General features: G+C 42.4%; 2 protein-coding genes across 5 annotated transcripts; one reads left to right on the plus strand and one right to left on the minus strand.

Annotated features, from left to right (window-relative positions):
- Positions 1-361: 361 nt before the first annotated feature.
- On the plus strand, positions 362-13,879 carry cmya5 (cardiomyopathy associated 5). Of its 2 annotated transcripts, none has more exons than XM_008418824.3 (14): positions 362-761; positions 1,480-2,119; positions 2,218-4,917; positions 8,692-8,787; positions 8,879-9,097; positions 9,189-9,211; positions 9,867-9,991; positions 10,091-10,225; positions 10,319-10,465; positions 10,615-10,762; positions 11,470-11,603; positions 11,689-11,797; positions 11,878-12,054; positions 12,142-13,879. In XM_008418824.3, the coding sequence occupies exons 1-14, from the start codon at positions 655-657 to the stop codon at positions 12,398-12,400; spliced, it is 5,019 nt and encodes a 1,672-aa protein (XP_008417046.2). In that variant the 5' UTR covers positions 362-654; the 3' UTR covers positions 12,401-13,879. The 2 variants fall into 2 exon arrangements, with proteins under 2 accessions (XP_008417046.2, XP_008417047.2); XM_008418825.3 differs by lacking the exon at positions 362-761 and adding an exon at positions 1,141-1,324.
- A 900-nt stretch (positions 13,880-14,779) lies between these two features.
- On the minus strand, positions 14,780-21,476 carry mtx3 (metaxin 3). 3 transcript variants are annotated; one of them, XM_008418826.3, is made up of 9 exons: positions 21,339-21,476; positions 19,638-19,707; positions 19,318-19,394; positions 18,489-18,581; positions 18,221-18,403; positions 18,053-18,129; positions 17,812-17,969; positions 17,521-17,609; positions 14,780-16,214 (listed from the first exon to the last, which is right to left on the minus strand). In XM_008418826.3, the coding sequence occupies exons 1-9, from the start codon at positions 21,417-21,419 to the stop codon at positions 16,119-16,121; spliced, it is 924 nt and encodes a 307-aa protein (XP_008417048.2). In that variant the 5' UTR covers positions 21,420-21,476; the 3' UTR covers positions 14,780-16,118. The 3 variants fall into 3 exon arrangements, with proteins under 3 accessions (XP_008417048.2, XP_008417049.2, XP_008417050.2); XM_008418827.3 differs by lacking the exon at positions 18,489-18,581; XM_008418828.3 differs by lacking the exon at positions 17,521-17,609.
- Positions 21,477-21,691: the final 215 nt, after the last annotated feature.

The raw sequence follows: 21,691 nt of genomic DNA on the forward strand, positions 1-21,691 counted from the left end.
ATACTTTTGCATGGGGCTGTGTGTCTGAGGAAAGGCAATCTTATGAGTCATCATCTGTCGAGTTAGTTCAGGCAGTTGGCTGATTGTTTCTACTTATGGTGGTTTGACGGCTTATTAAGCCTAATTTTATGGCTCCAGCATAGTGCCAGCTATGCTAGGTGGCAGATATGTTACAAAACACATGTCTGCTTTTGAGAAGTACCCCATCTCACCAGCAGCAAGGGGACCAGAGGTACAGTTTCAGCACAAGGGCTATTTATAACTTGGCAAATGGGGGGTTTTGAATTTAAAGCTGCATTACCTCTGTTGGCCATGAGCCACTGGACCTCACAAGGGTGCAGCGTCATAAAATACTTGTTCTACCATCTGAAAACCTGGGACTCTCCTTCAGGCCACCTGTAGGTGTGCTTTTCTTAATTTACTAATTAATTACAACCTTTCTTTATGTCTCCTTTGGCCCTCTCTTGTCTACACTCCCCCGTTTTCATACCACATGCTATTTCTGTCCCTCTCTGAGTCAGAGACGAAGCTCACAACTTTGAATGACACAAACAGACAGACCACCTCCCAATTCGGAGTAACTGTAGTCTAAAACGCACAAAAAAACCAAACCTCGGAGGGCTTAAAGCAAGAGATCCAAAGAAAATTACCAAAATGGAGGAATCTGAAAGTCTGGACTCTGAAATGACTGAGCTGCAGGAGTTTCAGGATGAAGCTCTCAGCCAGGATGATGAAGACGAAGTGGAAGAACTCCAGAACAGGTACTTTTGAGGTTTTACTTGCTGTAAAATCTCACTAATGGGTCACTTAGTTTTTGTGATGAGAGGTTTCTCCTATCTTTGCAGATGAGACATTGGTGTTTTCAATTTGTTACACATTACTGACTTTTCCAAAGAAGGAGCAATAATACCCAAATGCCCAAAGTCAGGATCTCTTAATGCTTGAGAACTCACATTGGGATGAGTCGCTGTTTCACCTTCCATTTATCATGCTTTGAATTGACTTTGCCTTGTCATAAATAGTGGAAGACACTGGCATGTTGGGTGTATCTGAGAAAGCCAGGCATCTCTTCTCGAACATTACATGAATGACGTTTTGTGGACGTCACCTTACCGTAACCCAGCAAGGGGCGAGGTGTATTCATAGCCCAGGGGACAGCTCGGGGTGCAGGGTTTATGTAGTATCGCTCACTTTGGCAGCCTGGCTCTAGACAGTTGACCCAACACAGCAGCTCTACAATGCTTGAGTAATCCTCTTAAGAAGCAAAATTATGCGCTACCTAGTTTTCACCTCATATTTGTCAAGCTGCAAGACATGAATCCAGGTCAGGGTTGCTCAAATGTGTTTTGATTTGATTCATTAGTTTGTTCTCTGCTCGGATTTCCAAGAGCAGAGCCAGAAAGATCTCCTCTTGCACTTGAATGGCACAAACAGCCTGCTCTCCTGCCTTTGACTCCGTCCATTTCTCTCTTTTTCAAGTCTGCGAGAAGTCATCCAGGACCAGTCCGTGAAGCCCAAACTCCAGTGCCTCATGGTGGACCCGTCCTTTTCCATGGTGACAGTTCAGAGCGAGGACAGCGGTATCGTTTGGGAGACGGCCTCCAGCCGTTGCTCTACACCCTGGGCATCTGAGGCGAGCTCCACGTCTGAGGCTTACAGCATGGAAGGTTCTGGAGGTGCGGGGAAGATCACCATTGTCTTCGATGAGGACAAAGTGGTCCGCAGGAGGACAAGATCCGGGGCAAGAAGCAGCAGGTTGGGAGACCGACTAAGCCGACCTGGTAGTTCAAGGTCAGCTTCGGCTTTGGGAGTAGAGAGACCAGAGATGGCGGAGGTTTCACTCCCTAACATCAAAGAGGAGAAAACACCAACAGAGGAAGACTTCGAAGAGATAAAATCCAAAGATCAGCAGCTGTTCAGTTTGATATCTGAAGGATATGAGATTCTCAACATCAGAGTGCCGGCCAAACTTCCTACTGTGGACGAGGAGGAGACTACGGACCTGCAGGACAATTTGTCTTATCTAGACCAGACTCCGAAGATCAGGTCCAGAAACCAGCATGACTGGGCACATCTCGGGGACCAGCTGGAAGCAGAGCAGACACTGGATCATGCTGAGGTAAGTAGCTGAGATATTTTTATCTTCGCTTTATCCATGCTGCGGATCTAAACTTGAGGAAGTATTTCTGTGTTTGAGTCGTCTTAATCTCTCCATAGGCCTCAAAAGAAACTTCACGGCCATCGCCGGACAAACTGCTTGGATCCTCAACGTCAGAGACAGAGAGCACTGCCGACATCGACTACATCGAAAAGTTCACCCTTTTGGATGTGGCGATACCTGGAGAGGAAGCTCCACAGCTACAGCGAGAGGAAGAGAAGTCGCCTGGAAAAGCCCAAACAGAGCAGCAGGAAACCTTAAAGGAGGCAACCGAGGACGGTGCCTCTGTGTCCGAAGACTCTTTTGTGTTTGTCACAGATGCTGACATAGTTGGGGAACACCTGGATGAGGTCTTCTATGGAGAAGGACCTCCCATAGAGGCACTGAAGGAGAAGCAGGAAGGCATAGAAAAGATGAGATCAAGACGTGAGAGCCAGCGATCAATGGTGGATGGTGGTTTGGTGCTGTTTGAAAGTGAAGAGACCACCCTCACTCCTATTTTTCTCTCCCCGGGGCCCCCCAAGATCATTGACCCCATTCTCCTGGAGGAGCCCACTGCCATGTCTTTCATGTACTCGGACCTCTACGAGGATGCTGTGGGGGAGAAGAGAAGGAGTGACGAGGAGTACTCGGAGGCGGAGAGTGTGGCGTCTGAGAAATCCTACAAGAGGCGGCTGTCAGATTCAGATGAGGCGGATGGGTACCTGGAGAAGTTCAGGCTGAAAGATGAAACACCAGCGGTGGACGTTCAGTCAGAGTCATTAGAGGATAAGGCTGGGGGGAGGATGATATGGCCACAGAGTAAGTTTGAAATGACAGGATCCTTAATCAGAGCAGCAAAAGATGAAGAAGAGGCAGAAATTCTAAAAAGCGATGAAGTGAAAACACAGGAGGGGAGTAAAATACTGAAAGAGAAAGAGGAACATCAAACGGAAACAGAAGGAAAACAATCATCAGTGATACTCCATGATGAAGGTTTAGGGGAAATTCCAGAAGAGCCACGCCAGGAGACTAAATCAGTGGATCAGAAGGAGAGTAAACAAGAGGAACAGGCAGTGGAGCCAAGCACAGAAAAATCAATCGTAACTCCTCAGATGGAAACAAAAGTGGATGAAACCTCACAGGGCAGAGATGAGACGGTCACTCAGCAAAGTTTTACTGAAACAGAACCGCCATGTGAGCAACAAAGAGAGGCTGAAAACGTGTCTGAGCTGCTTGAGGTGACACCAGACATGACGGCGTCGACTCTACCTGATAGCAGAGAGGATCCTCCAACCAGCACTGAACCCACTGTACTGACAGAAACCAGGGAAAGGAGCCCGTGTGAAGAAGGAGCCCCTGTTGAGTCAACGACGGGGACTGCTGATGAGAAAAATCCACCTGAAGTAGCAGCTGAAGTGAAAGAAACTGGAGATGCAACACTCACCTCAACTGAACTCCTCACAGAGTCAAAGCCATCCTCTGAAGTAACTGTGCATGAGGACAAAGAAGCAGTGTCTGCAGATTCGGCCCTTCTAGAAGTCATCACTGACTGCGACTGCACAGTGCAAACAGTGGAGGAGGTGATGGAGAAAGCAAGGAATGACGAAGAGATCCACAACCAAGTTAAGACTGATGTACAGGAGGTCATGGAGGCGATACCGCTTGCTCCTGAGGCAGAAAATCATCTCAAGCCCCTGACAGAAGAATCTTCTGAGCAGAGCAAGCCTGCAGCTGCTGATCTGGAGTCAGGAGTTGAAACTGAGACTTCAGGGGAAATAACCCAACCTGCAAAACCCAAAGAAACCATCAAACATCACCAGACGCAGCAAGACAACACAACTGACTGTGAATCAGACAACCTGCGACAAACAGCAGAATCCACAACTAGACTGTCTGGAGAGGACTCAAAGACCTGTGTGCAGGACGTAGTGAACATAGGTGATGAGTTAATCCTCCTTGTTCCCAAAGGACAGGCTGTAGAGATGGACATACAGATTGATAAGTGGTCAGAGGACATTATTAAAGAGACGGTCTCTACTCCTGAACCTGACATCTCATCTGAAGTTCAGACACCGGAGCCTCAAGTTGAGGAAGAGCCAATAGTCACAGAAATAGAAGAAGAACTTTCCAGTAATGAGTTGGACTTGAAGCCTTTAGCACCTGCACCTGAAGAAGAAGCCAGCACTGAGGACCTGGAGACTCAAGAGGACAAACTCACCTACTCCCTGCTGAGAAGCTTCACTCCTCAGGAGGATTTATCCGAGCTTCGTGGAGATGATGTACATGCAGAAGAATCAGAACAAAAAACAGACCTACGGGAGGTGGAGGACAAACCAAAAATAAACCTTCCTAAAGAGGAAGCAGAGCTGTGTCTTGATCTGCACAGTGAAGATGCAGAACAAATTAAGGAGGAAAGTGACACAGTTGTTGTTGAAAGTAAGGAAGAAGCGGTGGATGACTTTGGATATGAAGTGATCGGAGAGGAAGATGCAAAAGCTATTGAATCTGCGAACCAGAGAGAAGAAGAAGATGATGAGTCCCATCAGAGACCTGAGGAGAAGATGGAGACGGAGGTAGAGAAGGACGAGCTCAATGAGGCAGATTATGAAATTATTGATGCAGAGGAGGAGAGTCAGGCCCGCCTGGCTGCTGAGCTGCAGGGGATGGACTGGTTCTGTCACACCTGTGGATGTCTGCTGCTAGAGGACCAGTGCAGATCTGCAGAGCATCTCGACCACCAGGTCTGCTCAGTGGAAAAGGCCTATGAGGATGTCAAGGTCAGTGAAAGCAGTTAAACCATGGATATGAAGTTATTTCGGATTAGATTTACATTTTTCTACTTTTTGACAGCAGGAAGACAAAAGACAGGAAGTGTCCAAATTACTTCAGATTGATGTCCTTCATTAACATCAATCCATGCAATGTAATAAAAAATAATAACTATGCTACAGGGGGCTGCACAGTGGCGCAGTTAGTAGTACTGTTGCCTTGCGGCAAGAATGTTCTGGGTTCGATTCCCGGCCCCGGTCTTTCTGCATGGAGCTTGCATGTTCTCCCTGTGCATGCGGGGGTTTTCTCCAGGTACTCCGGTTTCCTCCCACAGTCCAAAAACATGACTGTCAGGTTAATTGGCCTCTCCAAATTGTCCCTAGGTATGAGTGTGTGTGTGCATGGTTGTTTGTCCTGTGTGTCTCTGTGTTGCCCTGTGACAGACTGGTGACCTGTCCAGGGTGACCCCGCCTCTCGCCCGAAACGTTAGCTGGAGTTAGGCACCAGCAACCCTCCCAACCCACTGAGGGACAAGGGTTTTAGAAAATGGAAGGATGGATGGAACTAGGCTACATGAATCAAACTTGTCAATCAGAGGAGAGTTTGTTGGATTGTGAATAGAGATTCTACAATCTGAATTATTTTTGCCCACATATCTGGTTATTTTTGCATCTTTGTAAACTCAAAGTAAAAACCTAACAACTCATATCTCACTTATCAGTCAGAGTATTTTGCCAAAATTAGGATTTGGATTAATAACTTTGAATTATAGTTTCTCCATTGACTCAACTGTTAGTTGATCATATTTATATCCAAAAGAATTATTTGGGTTTACACTCAAAGTTCCTGAACATTTTTAATTGTAAATTAAAAACAAAGTATTTCGGAAATAAGGAAATGTACTGTAATTTATTGTCGTACTGTAATTTATTGTCGTACTGTAATACAAAAAGGTTATTATGTATGTTTTTAATGTGGTGTACGTGCAGGTATGTGACTCTTTTACAATAACCAGAACACTGAAGATCTCTTCAGTTATTTTTTTTGTTAATGTTTGTCCACATCCATCAGTACTCAACATGAAACTTTCCCAGGATTTGCTATATGTTAAACTCCAATTGACTTAGTTTAAAACATGTAAAACTGTAGCTAAAACTAGCAAATTAGATTAATGCAAAACGAATGACAAGTTTGGGGGGATTAAAATTTCATTTTACAACCTTTGATTATTTGAAAAGAGTGATAAAAGGTCACTTGTTTCTGGTGGAGGTTCTGGTTATGGTGTTTAATCTTCCAATTTTTTTTTTTTACAGAATCCCACAAAAAAAACTTTTTTTCCCTTCAGTGTCAGCTCTGCACAATTTGCTCTTTATTTAAAAATGAATGTGGCCCATTGAGGGAATAGTCCTCTTGCAACCAATAAATTGTAGGTTTGATTCCAGTTTCCTCCTCTGCAACATGAGAAAATGCCTCAGGGCAAGGCACTCAGCACCCAGATTGCCTGCCAGTCTGTGTATCAATCTATGAACGTGTGCATTTGTGAGTGTGGATGTAAATGCAACTCCACTGCTTAGGTACTTTAAGTGGTGAGCATATTAGCTCTTTCTAGCTTCTCTCAATGTAAAGTTAAAATTGTCAACAGGGCACCTTAAACCCATCTGGAGACTGAGTTCAGTAAAACAAGCTCTCTTCTGATTGGTCTGTTTGAACAGCTGCTATCCAATCAGTTCAAGGTATTTATATTGTAGACTGGAAACTCAACAGGCACACGCAGAGAGCGGTTGAGTTTTATGTACAATCTAGATGATTTTGCATTGGAAATTAAAAAAAAAATTTTCTTCTATTGTACAAACTTTTCATGCATTTGTTGTGCAATGCTACAACGAATGGAACAGAATATAAGCAGCCTTTTTGCAAATAGCAGTTTGTTATCACACATTTCCTTTACTTTATTACAACATGTGTCAGTAATGTGCATATTAGCAGGGCTACATTTGGGTCATCACATAATTCACTAGGCTTAAGTTACCCAGATATAAGTCATCTACTGACCCTGTGTGACTCTCAGGAAGCTTTCAGACTGCAGCCAGCACATTGACTTGTTATGATGCAAAGCTCCACTTTGATGGATGAAAAGACTCAGTGTGACATTAGGAAGCAGAGGCTGACATGCAATCTGTTCACACACTCTGTTTTCTGTCTCATGATCAGCAAGGCGTCACAAAAATTTTCTTTTTGCATTTATGACTACACCTTCTAACGATCAGAGAAAAGGATTTTGCGTGTAACTGAGAATCCGCGAAAGCGTCGACTCTGCAAAACAGCTGCACAAAACGTGACCCTGCAATGAGTAGGTTCCCAATTGCATCCTTGCTGTATTTCATCGTGTAATCCAGAGTTAATGAAAGAAAAGGAAGCTGATGCAAACGCATAATTTCCAGATGATGTTTGAACCGGGCTGAGTGTTTATGTGACGCTGTATTTATGTGAAACTCTGACAGCTTGACGGCAACCGAGGAAAAAGATCAAAGCTGCAATGCAGCGGAAAAGAAGTGCAGCCCATTCAGACCCTCCACATAGCAGAAAACCGATCCCGACAAGTTAACCAAAACAACTCAGCAAATCTGAATCCGGGCCAGTTTTCTGAGGCCAGAGAATGGACCCTCCCCTCCCTCGCCTCTTGACACAGGCAGAGAAAGCAGGCTCACTCATTCAGTGTAGCCTGTGAAGACGCTCCTGTGGACTCCTGCTGGTGAGGCGGTAGGTGTCCGGAGCTTGACCTCATTAAATGTCAACTTAAAGCTACAGATGACTTGGAATGGGTTCAGTCCCAGGAGGTAGCGCCGTTCAACAGTTTCTATACCCTTTACCATTGGGATTTCATGCGACAACCAACACGACGTGGTGCATAAAGATGTGCATTTGTATTCAGAGGCCCTTTTTTTGTCTTTCGTGGTACATCTCTACCAGATTTACTAGCATGAAGACAGAATGTTTTTGCTGATTCATCTTCACAATAAAGCTCAGGAGGCATAGCATCTGTGAACATCATACTTGAGCTCGTCGTTCAGCCGTCTGACGATGCTGTAATGTTCACCATTCTATTTTAGCTCAGGCTGTAATTTTGTGTCGCTTTCCTGGTGGGAGTCGAACCTCATCCCTCAGTCTAAAGCCTCTGTCAGGTTTTGTTTCATGTCAGCCTGCGTTTGCACCTTTCATCGTCCTATCACCGGCTTGAAGGTGTTGAAGGTGACATGCAGCGTTACTGGCACCACAAGGTTTTTTTTAATTGGGCCAAACATATTCAAATTTGGTCTCATCTGACCAAAACATATTCTTGTAGGGTTGCTATGTTTTTCAACATGATTTGTGGCAAAGTTGAAGTTTGACTTGTCCGGATTTCTTTCTCGCCCCTCTTCCATAATGATCAGATTTGCAGAGTGTATTAGTAATACTTGTCTTAAAAAACAGATAATCTTACTTAAACTGTGAATCTCTGCAGCTCCCCCAGAGTCACTATGGGGATTTTACTGCTTTGTGAGTTTTTACCTTGTCTTGGTAGTTTTTGCACTACTTTGCTTTGATTCTTCACATTAAATTCCAATAAAAAAACCCCACAAACATATATTATAATAAAATGTGAAAGACGATGGGGTTGGAAGACTAATATGGCATATATTGTGCATATAACCTTGATTGTTCTTTTATGTGACGTTCACTATGACTCTGCACCTACCTCATTGCTCCCTTAGGTACAGAATATGTTTGATCTTGTCTAACAGGAGACTCTGGGTAGCTGGATCTCAGAGCTTCAAGCCAGATCAGAGAACATCGAGGACCTGGTGTCCGAGCTGGAGCTGGCCTACAACTCTGTAGAGGTACGGCGTTTTAGCAGCTGGTCGCCATGCGAGCCGGTGGAATCCAAACGTTGTCTCTCTCTCTCTCTGTCTCGACTCTCCTGTTGTCCAGGACCAGTTCACGGAGAGCGAGGCAGCCATGCGGGCTCAGAACGAGGAGATGATGGCTCTGGTGATGGAGCAGTACAACACCATGTCCATCAGCATGGAGGAGGAGAAGAAAGCCAAGCTGGAGCAGCTCTATGACAAGATCGTCTCCTACCAGGAGGGCATAGACTCGGCCAAAACCACTCTGGAGACCACGGCCAGGGAGGTGGAGACGGACGCCAGAGTAAGTCCTGGACACTCGCTCGACTGGATTTATCGGCTTGGCAAATTATTCAAACGTTGTAACACAGATTGTTAATCTTTTCTCCCAACAGTCACCAGAAGACATTCACGCAAGGTATTTATACCGTTTCTTGCTCTGCACATGCAAAGCTGTGATCCTCATACTTGTGGTATGAACCACATTGTGCAAAAGTCTTGATTAATCCTTTTTGCTGTACCTCCAAGTATATAGAGATTATTGATTTTCTTTGCATTTTAGCTTTTTGATTTAATTGTAAGATTATTTTTGCAAAAAAGGAAAAAAAAGAAGAAGCTGTACAGAGAACTGCAAGCCTCCAAACTTTCTAGGCTTGCTCAACTTGTTCAGCTCCACAAGACACATCATGTACTGATTTAATTTCCTCTGACATTTGCACCATTCAGACACTTATATACCTTTTAAATTAAATATTTAGGCACTTTTTTACAGTATTTCATTTGGAGGGCATTTATTTCCCTCCTGTTTTGTTGAATCAATGAAAGATAACATGTGTAATAACATTTTAGCACCAAAGAGCTACTAGTTGTAGTAGCTCTTTGGTGCTACTACTACCAAAGAGCAGTAGATTTAACACTACTGTGTTAAATCTTTGCAGATTTTCTTTCTTGATAAACAATAAAAGACCCAGAGAGCCCCTAATAAAATCACTTTAACACACTACCAAAAGTCTGGCTTTCAGAAACTAAACACAAACTAACTCAAGCTGACTCCAAGCATTTTGTATGGACAGACTCCAAGCTGCTCTGGACTCTGCCTTGACTCTGGAGCTGGGTCCTAAGGGACTGCTGGTGTTCGAGGATTACACCAAGACCAACTCCTCAAGCTCAAACCTCGCACAGCGCAAAGGGATTCCAGGTAGCCCCTGCTTTAACTCTCTGGCTCTCTCTGCACATGTATCTTCTGTCTCTGTCTGTGAAGCATTTGTTCCAGTCACTGATGATGTAATTCCCACAGTGCCCCAGAGGCCCACTCTGCAGCCCCAGGAGCGCGGCTCAGCCTCCGGCAGCAGCGTCACCGTTTACTGGAAAGTCAGTCCAGGAGACATCATAGACTGCTTTCAGGTCTACTGCGTGGAGGAGCCACAAGGAGGTGAGAACGGGGGAGTTAGTGGCAAAGTATATATTTTTTTTCTTTTAATTTAATTTTAACTAAACTTCCATTGGTGGATTTTACTGCGTCCAGCTGTGTCAGAGGAATACCGCGTGACGGTGAAGGAGAGCTACTGCATTCTGGAGGACTTGGAGCCTGACAGGAAGTACAAGGTGTGGGTGATGGCTGTCAACTACACAGGCTGCTCTCTGCCTAGTGACAGACTCATCTTCACGACAGGTTAGCACACATCTTGAAGTCTACTTTTATTTTCATTTGGGCTGATAAAACTGCTCTTAACTGCTCTTTAATGCTTTTTTTTCACCGGAAAGAGCTTCTTGAATTTTTTGAAATGGAATTTCAAGTCTTGATGTTGTTGTTTCTGACAGCTCCGTCCGTGCCAGCGATCGACACCGAGCGCGGCAGCGTCATGTGGGACTCCGCCACGCTGAGGTGGAGCTCAACTAATCCGTCTCCAGGACTGAGTTACACTTTGGAGTACTGCCGACAGTACGAACTGGAGGGAGAGGGACTCAGGTGGGGGTCTCCTGGTGGGAATGACACACATCGTAAACGGTTCATTTCTGGTGCCCATCATTGGGTATAGAACCAAAATATTGATGTTCCTCGAACATTTTGTCAGATTACAGCCACAAACTTCTATGTATGTGGGAATTTATCTCATGGATCAACACGAAGTAGAAAGAAAATGATTTGTAAAGTTTTTAATTGGTTTTACAAATAGAAATATGGGGGGAAAAAAATCGATTCAGTGAATCCTGAATCAATATTTTTGAAATCAACCATCGGATTAAATGAAAGTTTCTGTTCTTTTGTTCTTTCTTGAACATAAACATCGGATTTGTGGAATGCACAACCAATCGCCCTGATGGATTGATACTGAGATCAAACTATTTATGGGTATCAGAGTAGAAGGTTACTAAACACACGTTCAAGACACACTTTTCAGATTTTTTTGCAAAAAAAAAAAAAAGTAAAAACATATTTAGTTTTTCTATTAATAAACAGTGTTTTAGCATTTCTCTTTTTTGTCATGGTCGATCACACTAAATTTCAATTAAACAAAGTAAACCTTTGTGGTGGTAGCCCAACAAAAAGTAGAAAACTTTAGGAGGTGTGAATATGTTTGCAAGGCACAGTGCAAATGTCTTCTGTTACATTTTATTATATAGAACATACATGTCAAACCAATGCATGTGCTGCGTGTGGGTGCATGTTTTCAGATCGATTGCGGGAATCGAAGGGTGTGAGCAGACGGTCGTCCTGCAGCCGAACGAGAACTACCTGTTTTACATCAAAGCTGTGAACGAGGCTGGCGCCAGCGAGCAGAGTGAGGCCGCGCTCGTTTCCACTAAAGGTGCAAAAGCCTTCAAATCTCTGCGTTTATTGGTGGCTGTTTAATTTCCACGTATTTCGCTCATATCTGTCTTGTGTTTTTTTAGGGACCAGATTCCAGCTGCTAGAATCCTCCGCTCACCCGTCTCTGAAGCTGTCAGATGATCGCACCACGCTGCAGTACTCCCATGATGCTCACCGCGCCACAAACCAGGAGTAAGCTTCACCCAGAAACAGTTGCTTTACGCAGCCTGTATAGGGAGATTCTCGTGTAGCCACGGTTTGTTTGTTTCCAGGTGTCCGTCCATCCTGGGCGAGTTTCTGCCTTCACGAGGAATCTACTACTGGGAGACACTGGTGTCAGAAAGTCCAGCTTACAGGCTTGGGGTAACGTGCAGTGCAGATAATCTGAAGAGCTCACTCGGGGAAAACAGCTCCTCGTGGTGCCTGCAGTGCAGTCCTGGACCATCAGGGTGCGCAGAGGAAAACCGCTATTCATTACAAAGGAACTTCTTGTCATGATTTGAGTCTAAAGCCTTTATGTTCCTCTTTCTGTCCAGCTGTAGGTATCAGTTACTGCACAGCGACGTTCAGTCCTCCGTGTTTGTCACAGAGAGTCCTGAGCGAGTGGGAACCCTCCTGGATCACCAGCTGGGATGCCTGTCTTTCTACAACGCCCGCAGCGGCCAGTTGTTGGGTTCCTTCCCGCACCACGGTGGCCGGCCCTGCCGCCCTGCTCTGGCCCTGGATCAGCCAGGCAGCCTGCAGGTCTTCATGGTGCCAGAAATACCCGAGTTCACAAAGGACCGCTTGCTCTGACACTCGCCTCGCTCACTGTAAGGTTTACAAAAAAAAAAAACACTGGACATTTATTGGTTTTATATGATCTCAGTTTGTAATGATTCAAAACGACCGACCACTGCTGGAGAATACTGTTAGTGACCTGATTATAAATGTGCGTTTTTTTCTAAAACATCTCGATCAGAACTGACTTCTTAGAAGTAAACTAAATTAAATGTGTCAGTGTATCTTATGGCAGAAGTTATAAACCTCTCCTTCACACCAGACTGCGACTGCAATGTGACATAAAATCAACACGTCGCCCACTGTTTTAAATATGCTCCAAACTTCTGTGGTGAGATAGTTATGGGTCATTGTCATTGTGACTGACTATCTGGGTTTTGGTGCTGCATGAGGCAGCAGTGGTTTATCCATGAAACGTGACCCAGATGTCCTTCCAGTTGAGTTCGGAAAGACGAGGTTGTCACAGCAGCCAAATAGTGATGACTCGGCTGCAAAAACAAAACAAAACAAAACAAACAAACAAAAAAAAAACAGAATGGCTCCAAACTGCTGAAATGCACAATGCACACTCTGAAAAACAAAACACTAAACACCCTCCCTGTTCTCACTCTATTTGCACAAACAGATCGATATGTGAAATTTGGAGGCGCACACCTCCAAATTTCACATACCGTTTTGACCCGAGTTCATGGGGATGAAGTTTATATTCAAAATGTGTCTCCCTTGCTCCTAAAGACAACTCCTGTCCAGCAGTGAGGAAGGATGAGGAAGAGGAAGACAAGATTATGACTGTAGTTCCCTCCCGACACATTATCACCAAAGTAATGGTGGAGGTGCGGAAACCTTCCATGTAAAACCAATGTGATTAAATTTAGTGAAGCTGTTACAGCTGTGGTCAAATAATCTTGGACGTTGGAGAGTCTCAGTCTGGCGTGAGGGTGGCCTCAGTTTCCAGATTATTATTATTTTTTTAAGAGACAATGGGAATGCTGTGGTAATTTTGTAATGACTCATCCATGTTTGAGTTTTGTACCGTTTTAAAACTGTTTTATGTTTTTGTACATGTTACATGATCTGGTGGGCATGCATGTTGTCAAATCAAACATCGTTTGCGTTTTGTGTATGTAGTTCAGGGCTTCTCTTCTCATAGTACGACTGTAAGTTTATACTTCCAAGCAGATAGTTGCACCTTTCAAACTGTTTCATACTGTGAAGTTTTTTGTTGAGGTTCTTTGTTTTTTTTGTAAATAACCTTTTTAAACAGAAGTGGCCTCTCGTCAGCGTCATGTGTTACTGAAACTCTTTATTTTTATTATTTTGTAAAATAATTTCCTTTTCTGAAAAGTCTGGATGTTTTTAAAATCGAAAAAAAGAAAAAAAAAGTTTTGTTGGTTTAACATCATTTCACCGCTAGACGGCCTCAGCACGCCGTCTGCTGTAATGTTTTCCTGTACATTTTCCTCATAAATAAAACCAGACCTGGCTTCACTCTAACCCAGGACTCACACATTTGTAGAAACACATCAACTTACTGATCTGTTTCACTATTTCAAACTTCTTTGTTAAAAATAAAAAGGCCTTTTGAAGCCAACGTCACCCACTGTTGTACTTTCCCGAAGGACACGTTCAGTTATTGTGCAGCCACTCACCTTTTCCAAGGGGAAAGAGAAAGTGGGACAGAGGAGGGCACACACATGCAACCTATCAGGGACACTTAGCGGCCTCGGCTTCAGGAGTTGGACTGCTCTGCTGCTGCATGACTTTTCTGAAATTATGCTTTCTGCCTTCCTGTAGGTGAGACAGCAGACGTATACAAGTTGTTCAAGTACAAGTGGGGGCAAAATGTAACTTTTAGCTCTTCATGCTACCATCCTTGATCATGTTGAACACTTCAACATCACGCTGTGAGGAAGGATGTTTTTCTTTAGCAGAGCTGGGGAAACAGGTCAGAGTTGATGGGTAGATAGTTTGAGCTAAATTCAGGACAATCCCTGTAAAAACCCCAATAAAAACACTTTGACATTTGTGATTGTAATGAACCCAAACATGAAAAATCTCTAGAGGTATTAATACTTTTGCGAGGCATTATAAAACTAACGCACCTCAGCAGGAGCCTCTTTTTACAAGACCAGCTTAGCCTGTATCTGATGTCAACAAAAGCGTCATTTTTCCACATCTGCAGCCAAAACCAGACTGAAGTTCTGTGTCTTTTCCAACATCCAAACAAGGGGCCACATTTATCGGAAAGGTGGGTGTTGTTACGAGAAAGCACGAGGCGCCCAAAAACCTGCCTGTGTGACCTGAAGGAATCATTTTCACCATTTAAATGTTTGGAAATGCCACCAGGAGTCTGTTCGGTTTACAAAAGAAAAAAAAACCTAAAAAACCCACAGATGTCGTTTCTGTTTGGTACTTTCTGTATTTAAATAATGTAAAGGCATGTTATGAATAAAAGCAACAAACATGGGAAATATCATTTATGACGTGTGTATAAAAACTCACAGGAACATTTTGGAAGAAGAAACCAGCAGTCATGAAGGCACACTGCAACCATCTGTTGACTGGCAGCAACAATATTTCTAAAAGATGGCGCTTCAAAGGGAATGTAACACTGAATGTGAGGAAGTCTGATCAGAAGATGGAAAAGACGGGGCCTGTTAACGCATGAAGAACTTCATAGTATTCAGTCCATAAACAAAAACAAGCAAAGCAGCAAATGAGACTCACTTGGGTTTAAACAGAGGAAATAAACAGGCACAGCAAATCACGCAAAACATGGCAGAAAAAAACAAATAAATGTGCAAAAATAGCTGCATAGAAACGAAGGCAACAAACGAGGCGGTTTGATTGTTAAATGTCACCATAAGACACACATATGCACACACACACACAGAATCAGTCCCAAATGTTATGCGTGAGCAACTCGATTCAAAGTGCAAATCCTTAGTGTTTTTGATAAAGCTGATCAGCCCTAATAGGAGGAAATCACAACAAAGCAATTATAATCATCTTATTTAAAACTATGCAAGAAACCCTCGACAAAGAAAAACTGACTAAATACCTGCCATCCTGATTGCATGCAGACTTTAGATTTACTACTGCAAAAGAAATTACCAAACGTTTTACAGCCGATGCGAAAAATCTAAATAAAACATTTTGTGCTCTCGGCATAGACCCTCCACAGTAAATAACGCTTTTTAAATGGACGGATATTAAATATTCTCAGGCTTTAACAAAAATCTGCACCACAACACAGGCTGCAAGAGATCAACTCTAGCAGGAAGAACTTAGAGGTATATCCCTTTAAATAAAATCAGAAGAACGATAAAAAAAAAAAAAGCAGTCTGCACCACTGATATTCCTCTCTGGACGTTTCAGTTCCTTTGGTGTCCCTTTCAATATTTCGCGTCTTCGTCATCCAGCACCGCTTCGTAGATTTCCACTCTTGACCACATGCATGCTCTCTTCATTTTTATAAATACATCTCACATGCACTTTTCCTTCGTTCCTGATGAGCATCTTTAAAATCCATCGTCGTTGTCATAAAAATAGTCTCTTAATTATACAGTCTTAATAACATGATTAATGAAAATTCTTCCATTTCAGCCACAGTATGACGTGGTCCTGGTTCATGAGTTTTTTTCCCCCCTTGTCAGTATGTTGGGTTTGGTTGAGGTCAACATGGCGCTGCCCGATGAGTCGTGCAGCTGGATCAGAGCTGGACAGTCGGTCGTTAGGCCGGGGTAGAGTTCTTTGAAGAAGACAGACTGGGTTTGGGTTCGGTTCTGTGAGGTTTGTGCTGTGGGCTGCTGCGAAGATTGTCATCCATCTACAATTACAAAAAATAAAAAAAATAAAAAAAAAACAATTCAGCTCTTTCTGCAAATATATAATGTAGAAAGTTATTAAGAGACCCCATTAAAACAGTTGCCTTACTGATTTCAGGATCTCTAACAATGTTCAAATGATCCCAACAAATTAGGAAAACACAATTTCTGTGTTCCTGCTTCACTGTTACTCAACTGTTAAATACGCCACACACTGCGGATGTCCTCTCTATGTTCTATATTTATTTCAGCATTACATGGACAGGAACACACTATCTTTTGTTTTCAGCTGCATGAAAAAATATGTAGACAAAGAGATTTTCTTCCCAAGTGAAGCAGATGGCATTTTGCACATTATTTTAACCTGGTGTAACATTCTGTGTCAAAAATGTTCACAAGTCCATTTTCCTCATCGCATACATGTCGTCTAATCATGAATTCAACACCAGTAATCTTTGTCCTTAAGCCTAATTTCACAAATAAATATCTAAATATTTGTTTGTAGATTTATTTTGCTTTGCAACGGGTCAACCTAAGGTCATATAACACAGTGTTCAGTTACACAGTAAAATAAGTTTGGTAAATGTGATGAAGCAGAAGCCAACAACGACAGATTCTACTGAGCTGATAACAGACCTGTGAACATCACAGGTTAAAAAAAAAACAAACAAAAAAAGTTTGAGTTTTTAAAGTGTAAATGTTCCAGTCAGATCAGGTCAGTTTGGCTCAAAGAACATAAGTCTGCAAGATAAGATGAAAAGATGCTCATATTGCCTAAATCTTTGCTTTATTAAGCCAATGTATTTAAGCTAATAACAACAAGGCTATAGACTTTTGCCATTCCTCTTAGCATCACTAAATATAACGATCTGGCCTTAAAAATTCACAACTTCCTTCTAGCTTCCTTCAGCCAGTTTACATGTACAACTTGGAGGTGTGGTCGCTTCTCTCCAGCTCAGAGCTCAACCATTAAGATGCGCAGTGGAAACAAATCTCTAGGGAAAGGGTTTTTTCTGAGAATTGTTTGGATTGTTCATTAGATTGATGAGACCCTTTATGTTGCAGACAGGTTAATCTGAGCATTACTAGCCCTACCAGCTAATTCTCATTAAAATGATCTGAAGAAAGAGCCACACAGGTATGACCTAGTTAAACATCATGAATGAAAAAGAATTTGCAGATACCAACTTCTGCTTTATTTTTAATGTTGCGTTGCCATTTTAGCATCTAAATACACGACTGTGTTGGTGCCTGCTGAGAGCGTCCAATGAACAGATGCAAAAGAAGAGAAATGGAAAGCAGAAGCACCTTTTCTATTAAGTTGGACTCTTTGTTTACAAGCTGTGTTAGTTTCTGCAGGTTGGCATCCATTGTTTCCTGAACAGGCGGAAGAAGACCTGGAAAGAGGTAGAAGGAGGACGATACACACAAAGAAGAAGAAACATCAAAATGAGAGAGGTTTGATGAATTAGAACAGAAAAGTAAAGCAGGTGCAAAGAAGCAAAGAGGTGGTTGTGTTAGTTTTGCATCCTCATTATTGACGTGATTTCATCACGATTAAGTCCTACAGAATATTTCCACTGCGTGCAGCGATCTTACAGGGTTTATCCGGACTGAAGTGGGCTGCGAGGACGTTGTCACAGAAACGAGTGAGGTTGTCCAGCTGCCTGAGGTGGCTCTGCAGAGGGCTGCTGGCCAGGTCTGCTTTGTGAAGCGGAGCCAAGAAACCAAAGGCAAAAGCATCCAGACTGGTTGGCCTGTGTAAATGACATATTGACATATGTAGAGATAATAACTTACAAACGCTTACAAAGATTTGCTAAAAGGTGAATTAACTCACGAGTTGTCAAAGAAATAGTCTGCAGTTCCCAATCTGTAGGAGAGGAGGTTCAGGCACTCTTTAGCATCACTGTAGATCTGATGTGAAGCAGAAAAGAAGCATCACCCATGAAATACCAACATCTGACTGGAAACCAGCTGGAGATAACGGCGCTTTGGGCGGACTTACCTTTCCCTCCACCTCAGAGATCCTGTGCAGCAGCCCCTCTCCTCTGGTTACCAGGATGCGAGCGAGGGCAACATTTGCAAGGCGACTCGGGATGAAAAAGTTTAGCGGGAACGGTGAGCGGGAAGCAAACCATGGCCGTGTCAGGTTGCTGTAGTTCTCTGCATCCACCCAGAATGTGTGCAGCTGTGGGAAACAAAAACATTGTCTTGAAATTTTTTGTTGCATTTTTTATTTGGAAAAAAAAAGGTGAGAGGGGCAACGCTGGTACCAGAGCTGGTCGCAGTTTCTCCTCAAGTAGAGCAATGTAGGCCATTGTGTCTGCTCCCTGTCTGGCTGTCAGCTCATAGTCTGCATTAAACCTCTGCAAGAACAGAACAACAGTGATGCACATTACTGCTGATTCCATCAAATATGCGTGAAAAATCTTATTTTCTTCTTTTAGGTCTGTTGGGTTTAACAGCACTGATACAAAATCACCTTAAACTGCCTCTGGCTGTTAATGCAGCCAAGAGAGCTGCTGATGTCTATTCTTCACATTGCAGGGGTCAAGTGCAAGCACTGTGCTGCCAACTAGTGGTCAGAGTGCAAACAACAACTGGCTGTGTGTGCTGTAGTTAAAATTCAAAGCCATGTTTGGCAATAGAAGCAACAATGAAATAATCTAAATAGTACCCAAAAGTGGTAAATCTGTTAAATTACCATTATGCCCAAGTAAACTAGGTAAAGATGCTAATACTATCCTAATATTCTGTTGTTGATCAAATAGAAATCGTAAGATTATTCTGACTTCATGTAAGCAACAGTAGCTACGCGTTAGGGTGCGCCGTTTGCTGTTTTCTGGCCGATCGACGATCTTCAAAATGTCCGACCTGCCAATACCGGTCAGACTCGCTAAGTTGTCAATCATGGGGTGACTATTGCTAACCGTGGATGTGCAAAACATGACTTGGTCAGTCAGCCCTCTCACAGCAGAGCAAGATGGGTCAGTGGCTGATTTTCAGACCTATCAGAAGGTAGAATAGATTGTTTTCTAATGTATCGGTTGGCTGATTTCTTGGTGCTCATTGTGTAGACCCTGAACAAGCCGACCCAGTCACCTGTTTCCTCAGGAAGTTCAGAATCTGTGTTGGTTCCTCAACAACAGTGTCTCCACAAACCAGCTCTGGGACGCTCGCTGTGGACAAATGAGAAAAAAATAATGAGCAGATTGAAGGTGATGATGCAGATATAGATAAAAAGCATCCTCATTAGAAACTAAACTATGGATCCTGTGAACAAGATATGAATAAAGTCAATGTCTAAACAGTTTACCAATGTTTAAAATGCACAAACCATCTCAGGAGGGAAGAGCATTCTCCTCTCCTGTTACGGTACTCTGACCACAGAGCTGCACAGGTCAGGTCAACAAGAGGCCCACCTGTTAAGGTTTTCCATGTCCAGTCCACAGGAGAAACTGAGAGCTTCGCTCCTGAAAACTTTGCATATGCCTGCAAGGAAAAAAGGAGGAAAAACTGGTAAGAAAAAGAGAAAATTGAAAATTAAAATTTGTATCAAAAGGTTTTCTGCAGAAATAACAAATCCAGATAGAAAACATTGTCTAAAAACTGTTTTTAGATCAATATTTCTCACAATTTTCTATTTCAAAATTCCACATTTTTTCAGACATTTACATGTTTAGTCATATCCATCTTTCATACTTTAAAGGGCAATTTCACAGCTTTTCAGAATGAATAACATCTCCACTTGTCCAATCTGAACTGGATTATATTACAATACACATCATCTAAAGCGCAAACTGACATCTTTGAGACTTTTATTGTTGTTTGAAAAAATGTACCAAAAACAGTTCAATGGTTTTCAATTTGTTCTACTTCAGATAAAAAAAAAATCTGAAGCAGAACCCAGTTTAAGAGCCATAGTTCGAGGCTTTAAACGTTGACTTGAAAGGGACTCGCTATCAGTAACAGTAAAACTTTAACAGCTGCTGCATTTTGCGTGATTAAAAAAAGCTTGTACATGTCCACTGAAAGATCCAGGTTGGACATGAACAGTAAGTGGCAAAATATGGAAAATAAATAAATACATTTTCTCAGATCAGTTCTTTCTGAAAATTAGAATATTACATCTTCAAAACAGGGATTAATAAAATATCTGATACAATGCATTTTATTACCACTGAATCACATAAAGATAAGCAATAATAAAAAAAATACAATAGACTGTACACTAAGATCTAATGTGCAATGTAATAAAATTCTCTACACAAATACAAAAATACTGAGTATTTTTACTTAAACTAAAGAACAAGACTTAATGTAAAGTTGTTTCCAAATACACCTTTCATTATAAGACACATATTTAATCTGTGTAAGTATAAAGAAGTAAATGTCCTTACAGATATAGGAGGAATTAAGAAAAGTGCATACATTTTAACTTAATATTTTAGTTGATGACATTTACTAAATATTTTTGAGCAAAATGAATAAGAACTAAAATGAGAACAAATTATGCAAAAAAATATACAATTTTAGTCAAAATGTTTTTGACTAATAGGTTATCATTAACACTAGTTTATACTACATACTTTAAAATACTGTAAATGACTATATTATGACTATAAACAAGAAAAAGTGCTCCCTTGTGGCCAGAGTTGGTACTGCATGTGTTCAATGACAACACGTCCTACAGCAATCAAACGCCACCGTACACTTCCTGCAGGTTTCATAGCAGGTTTATGGTCAGTGACTAGCTAACAAATAAACTGACATAAAGTCAAAAGAAACAAAAACAAGAGTTTTATCAAGCTGACCTTGAAGGACAACATTTATTTAAATGAGGAGTGACTTCTGACGGGCAGCTACACATGAAGGACAAACCTCTGCAGGCAGCAGCTCTTTCTGTGGAGCTGCGGCATTCAGCCGGACAGGACATTTCATCTGTTCATCCCACAGAGCTTCCTACTGTTTCTAACAAAACTGCAGCAGCTGCGTTAGCATTGAAGCTAACGAGAGGAACAACAGGAGACACTCTAACGAAAACCAAAAAAAGGTACCCAGGCTTGTTAAAAGCTGCTGTGGACGAACAGACTGAGTTTGTTGAGAGCAAACGGGGATCTTACCAGAACTACGAGAGAGTCGGTGTGGACAGAGGGAAGCCCCCAGTCTCCTCCCCAGCATCTCAGCTCCATGGCAGCCGCCATATTTTTGATTCATACAGAGCCGAGGACGTGACGGCGTAGCTGTCACATCTCTGCGCGCGAGACAAACAGATCAAAGAAACACGGGCGATCATTAACAAGCAAGATATGAACTTGGTCAGGAAAATTAGGTGACAAATACGATCACTTTGTTGAACAAAATGTCCAACGTTATAAAGGAAACATTTCTCTGTGTTTTTACACCAAGTACAAAATGGTTTTCTTTTTAACTGTCCATTGCAAACATATAGAATTACTTAAATTAGATGATTAAT

This window comes from Poecilia reticulata, chromosome 9 (assembly GCF_904066995.2).
Source record: "Poecilia reticulata chromosome 9, P_reticulata-male-v2, whole genome shotgun sequence".
In the NCBI taxonomy this organism is placed as follows: Eukaryota; Metazoa; Chordata; class Actinopteri; order Cyprinodontiformes; family Poeciliidae; genus Poecilia; species Poecilia reticulata.

Excerpts from the sequence above, each read along its gene's own strand:
- cmya5 (XM_008418824.3), top strand. The coding sequence starts at position 655 with ATGGAGGAATCTGAAAGTCTGGACTCTGAAATGACTGAGCTGCAGGAG. Across the intron at positions 11,798-11,877 it reads CACCGCGCCACAAACCAGGA|GTGTCCGTCCATCCTGGGCG; the intron begins GTAAGCTTCACC and ends GTTTGTTTCCAG. Across the intron at positions 12,055-12,141 it reads TGCAGTCCTGGACCATCAGG|CTGTAGGTATCAGTTACTGC; the intron begins GTGCGCAGAGGA and ends CTTTCTGTCCAG.
- mtx3 (XM_008418826.3), bottom strand. The coding sequence starts at position 21,419 with ATGGCGGCTGCCATGGAGCTGAGATGCTGGGGAGGAGACTGGGGGCTT. Across the intron at positions 18,404-18,488 it reads AGAAACTGCGACCAGCTCTG|CTGCACACATTCTGGGTGGA; the intron begins GTACCAGCGTTG and ends TGTTTCCCACAG. Across the intron at positions 17,970-18,052 it reads GACTATTTCTTTGACAACTC|GCCAACCAGTCTGGATGCTT; the intron begins GTGAGTTAATTC and ends TCATTTACACAG.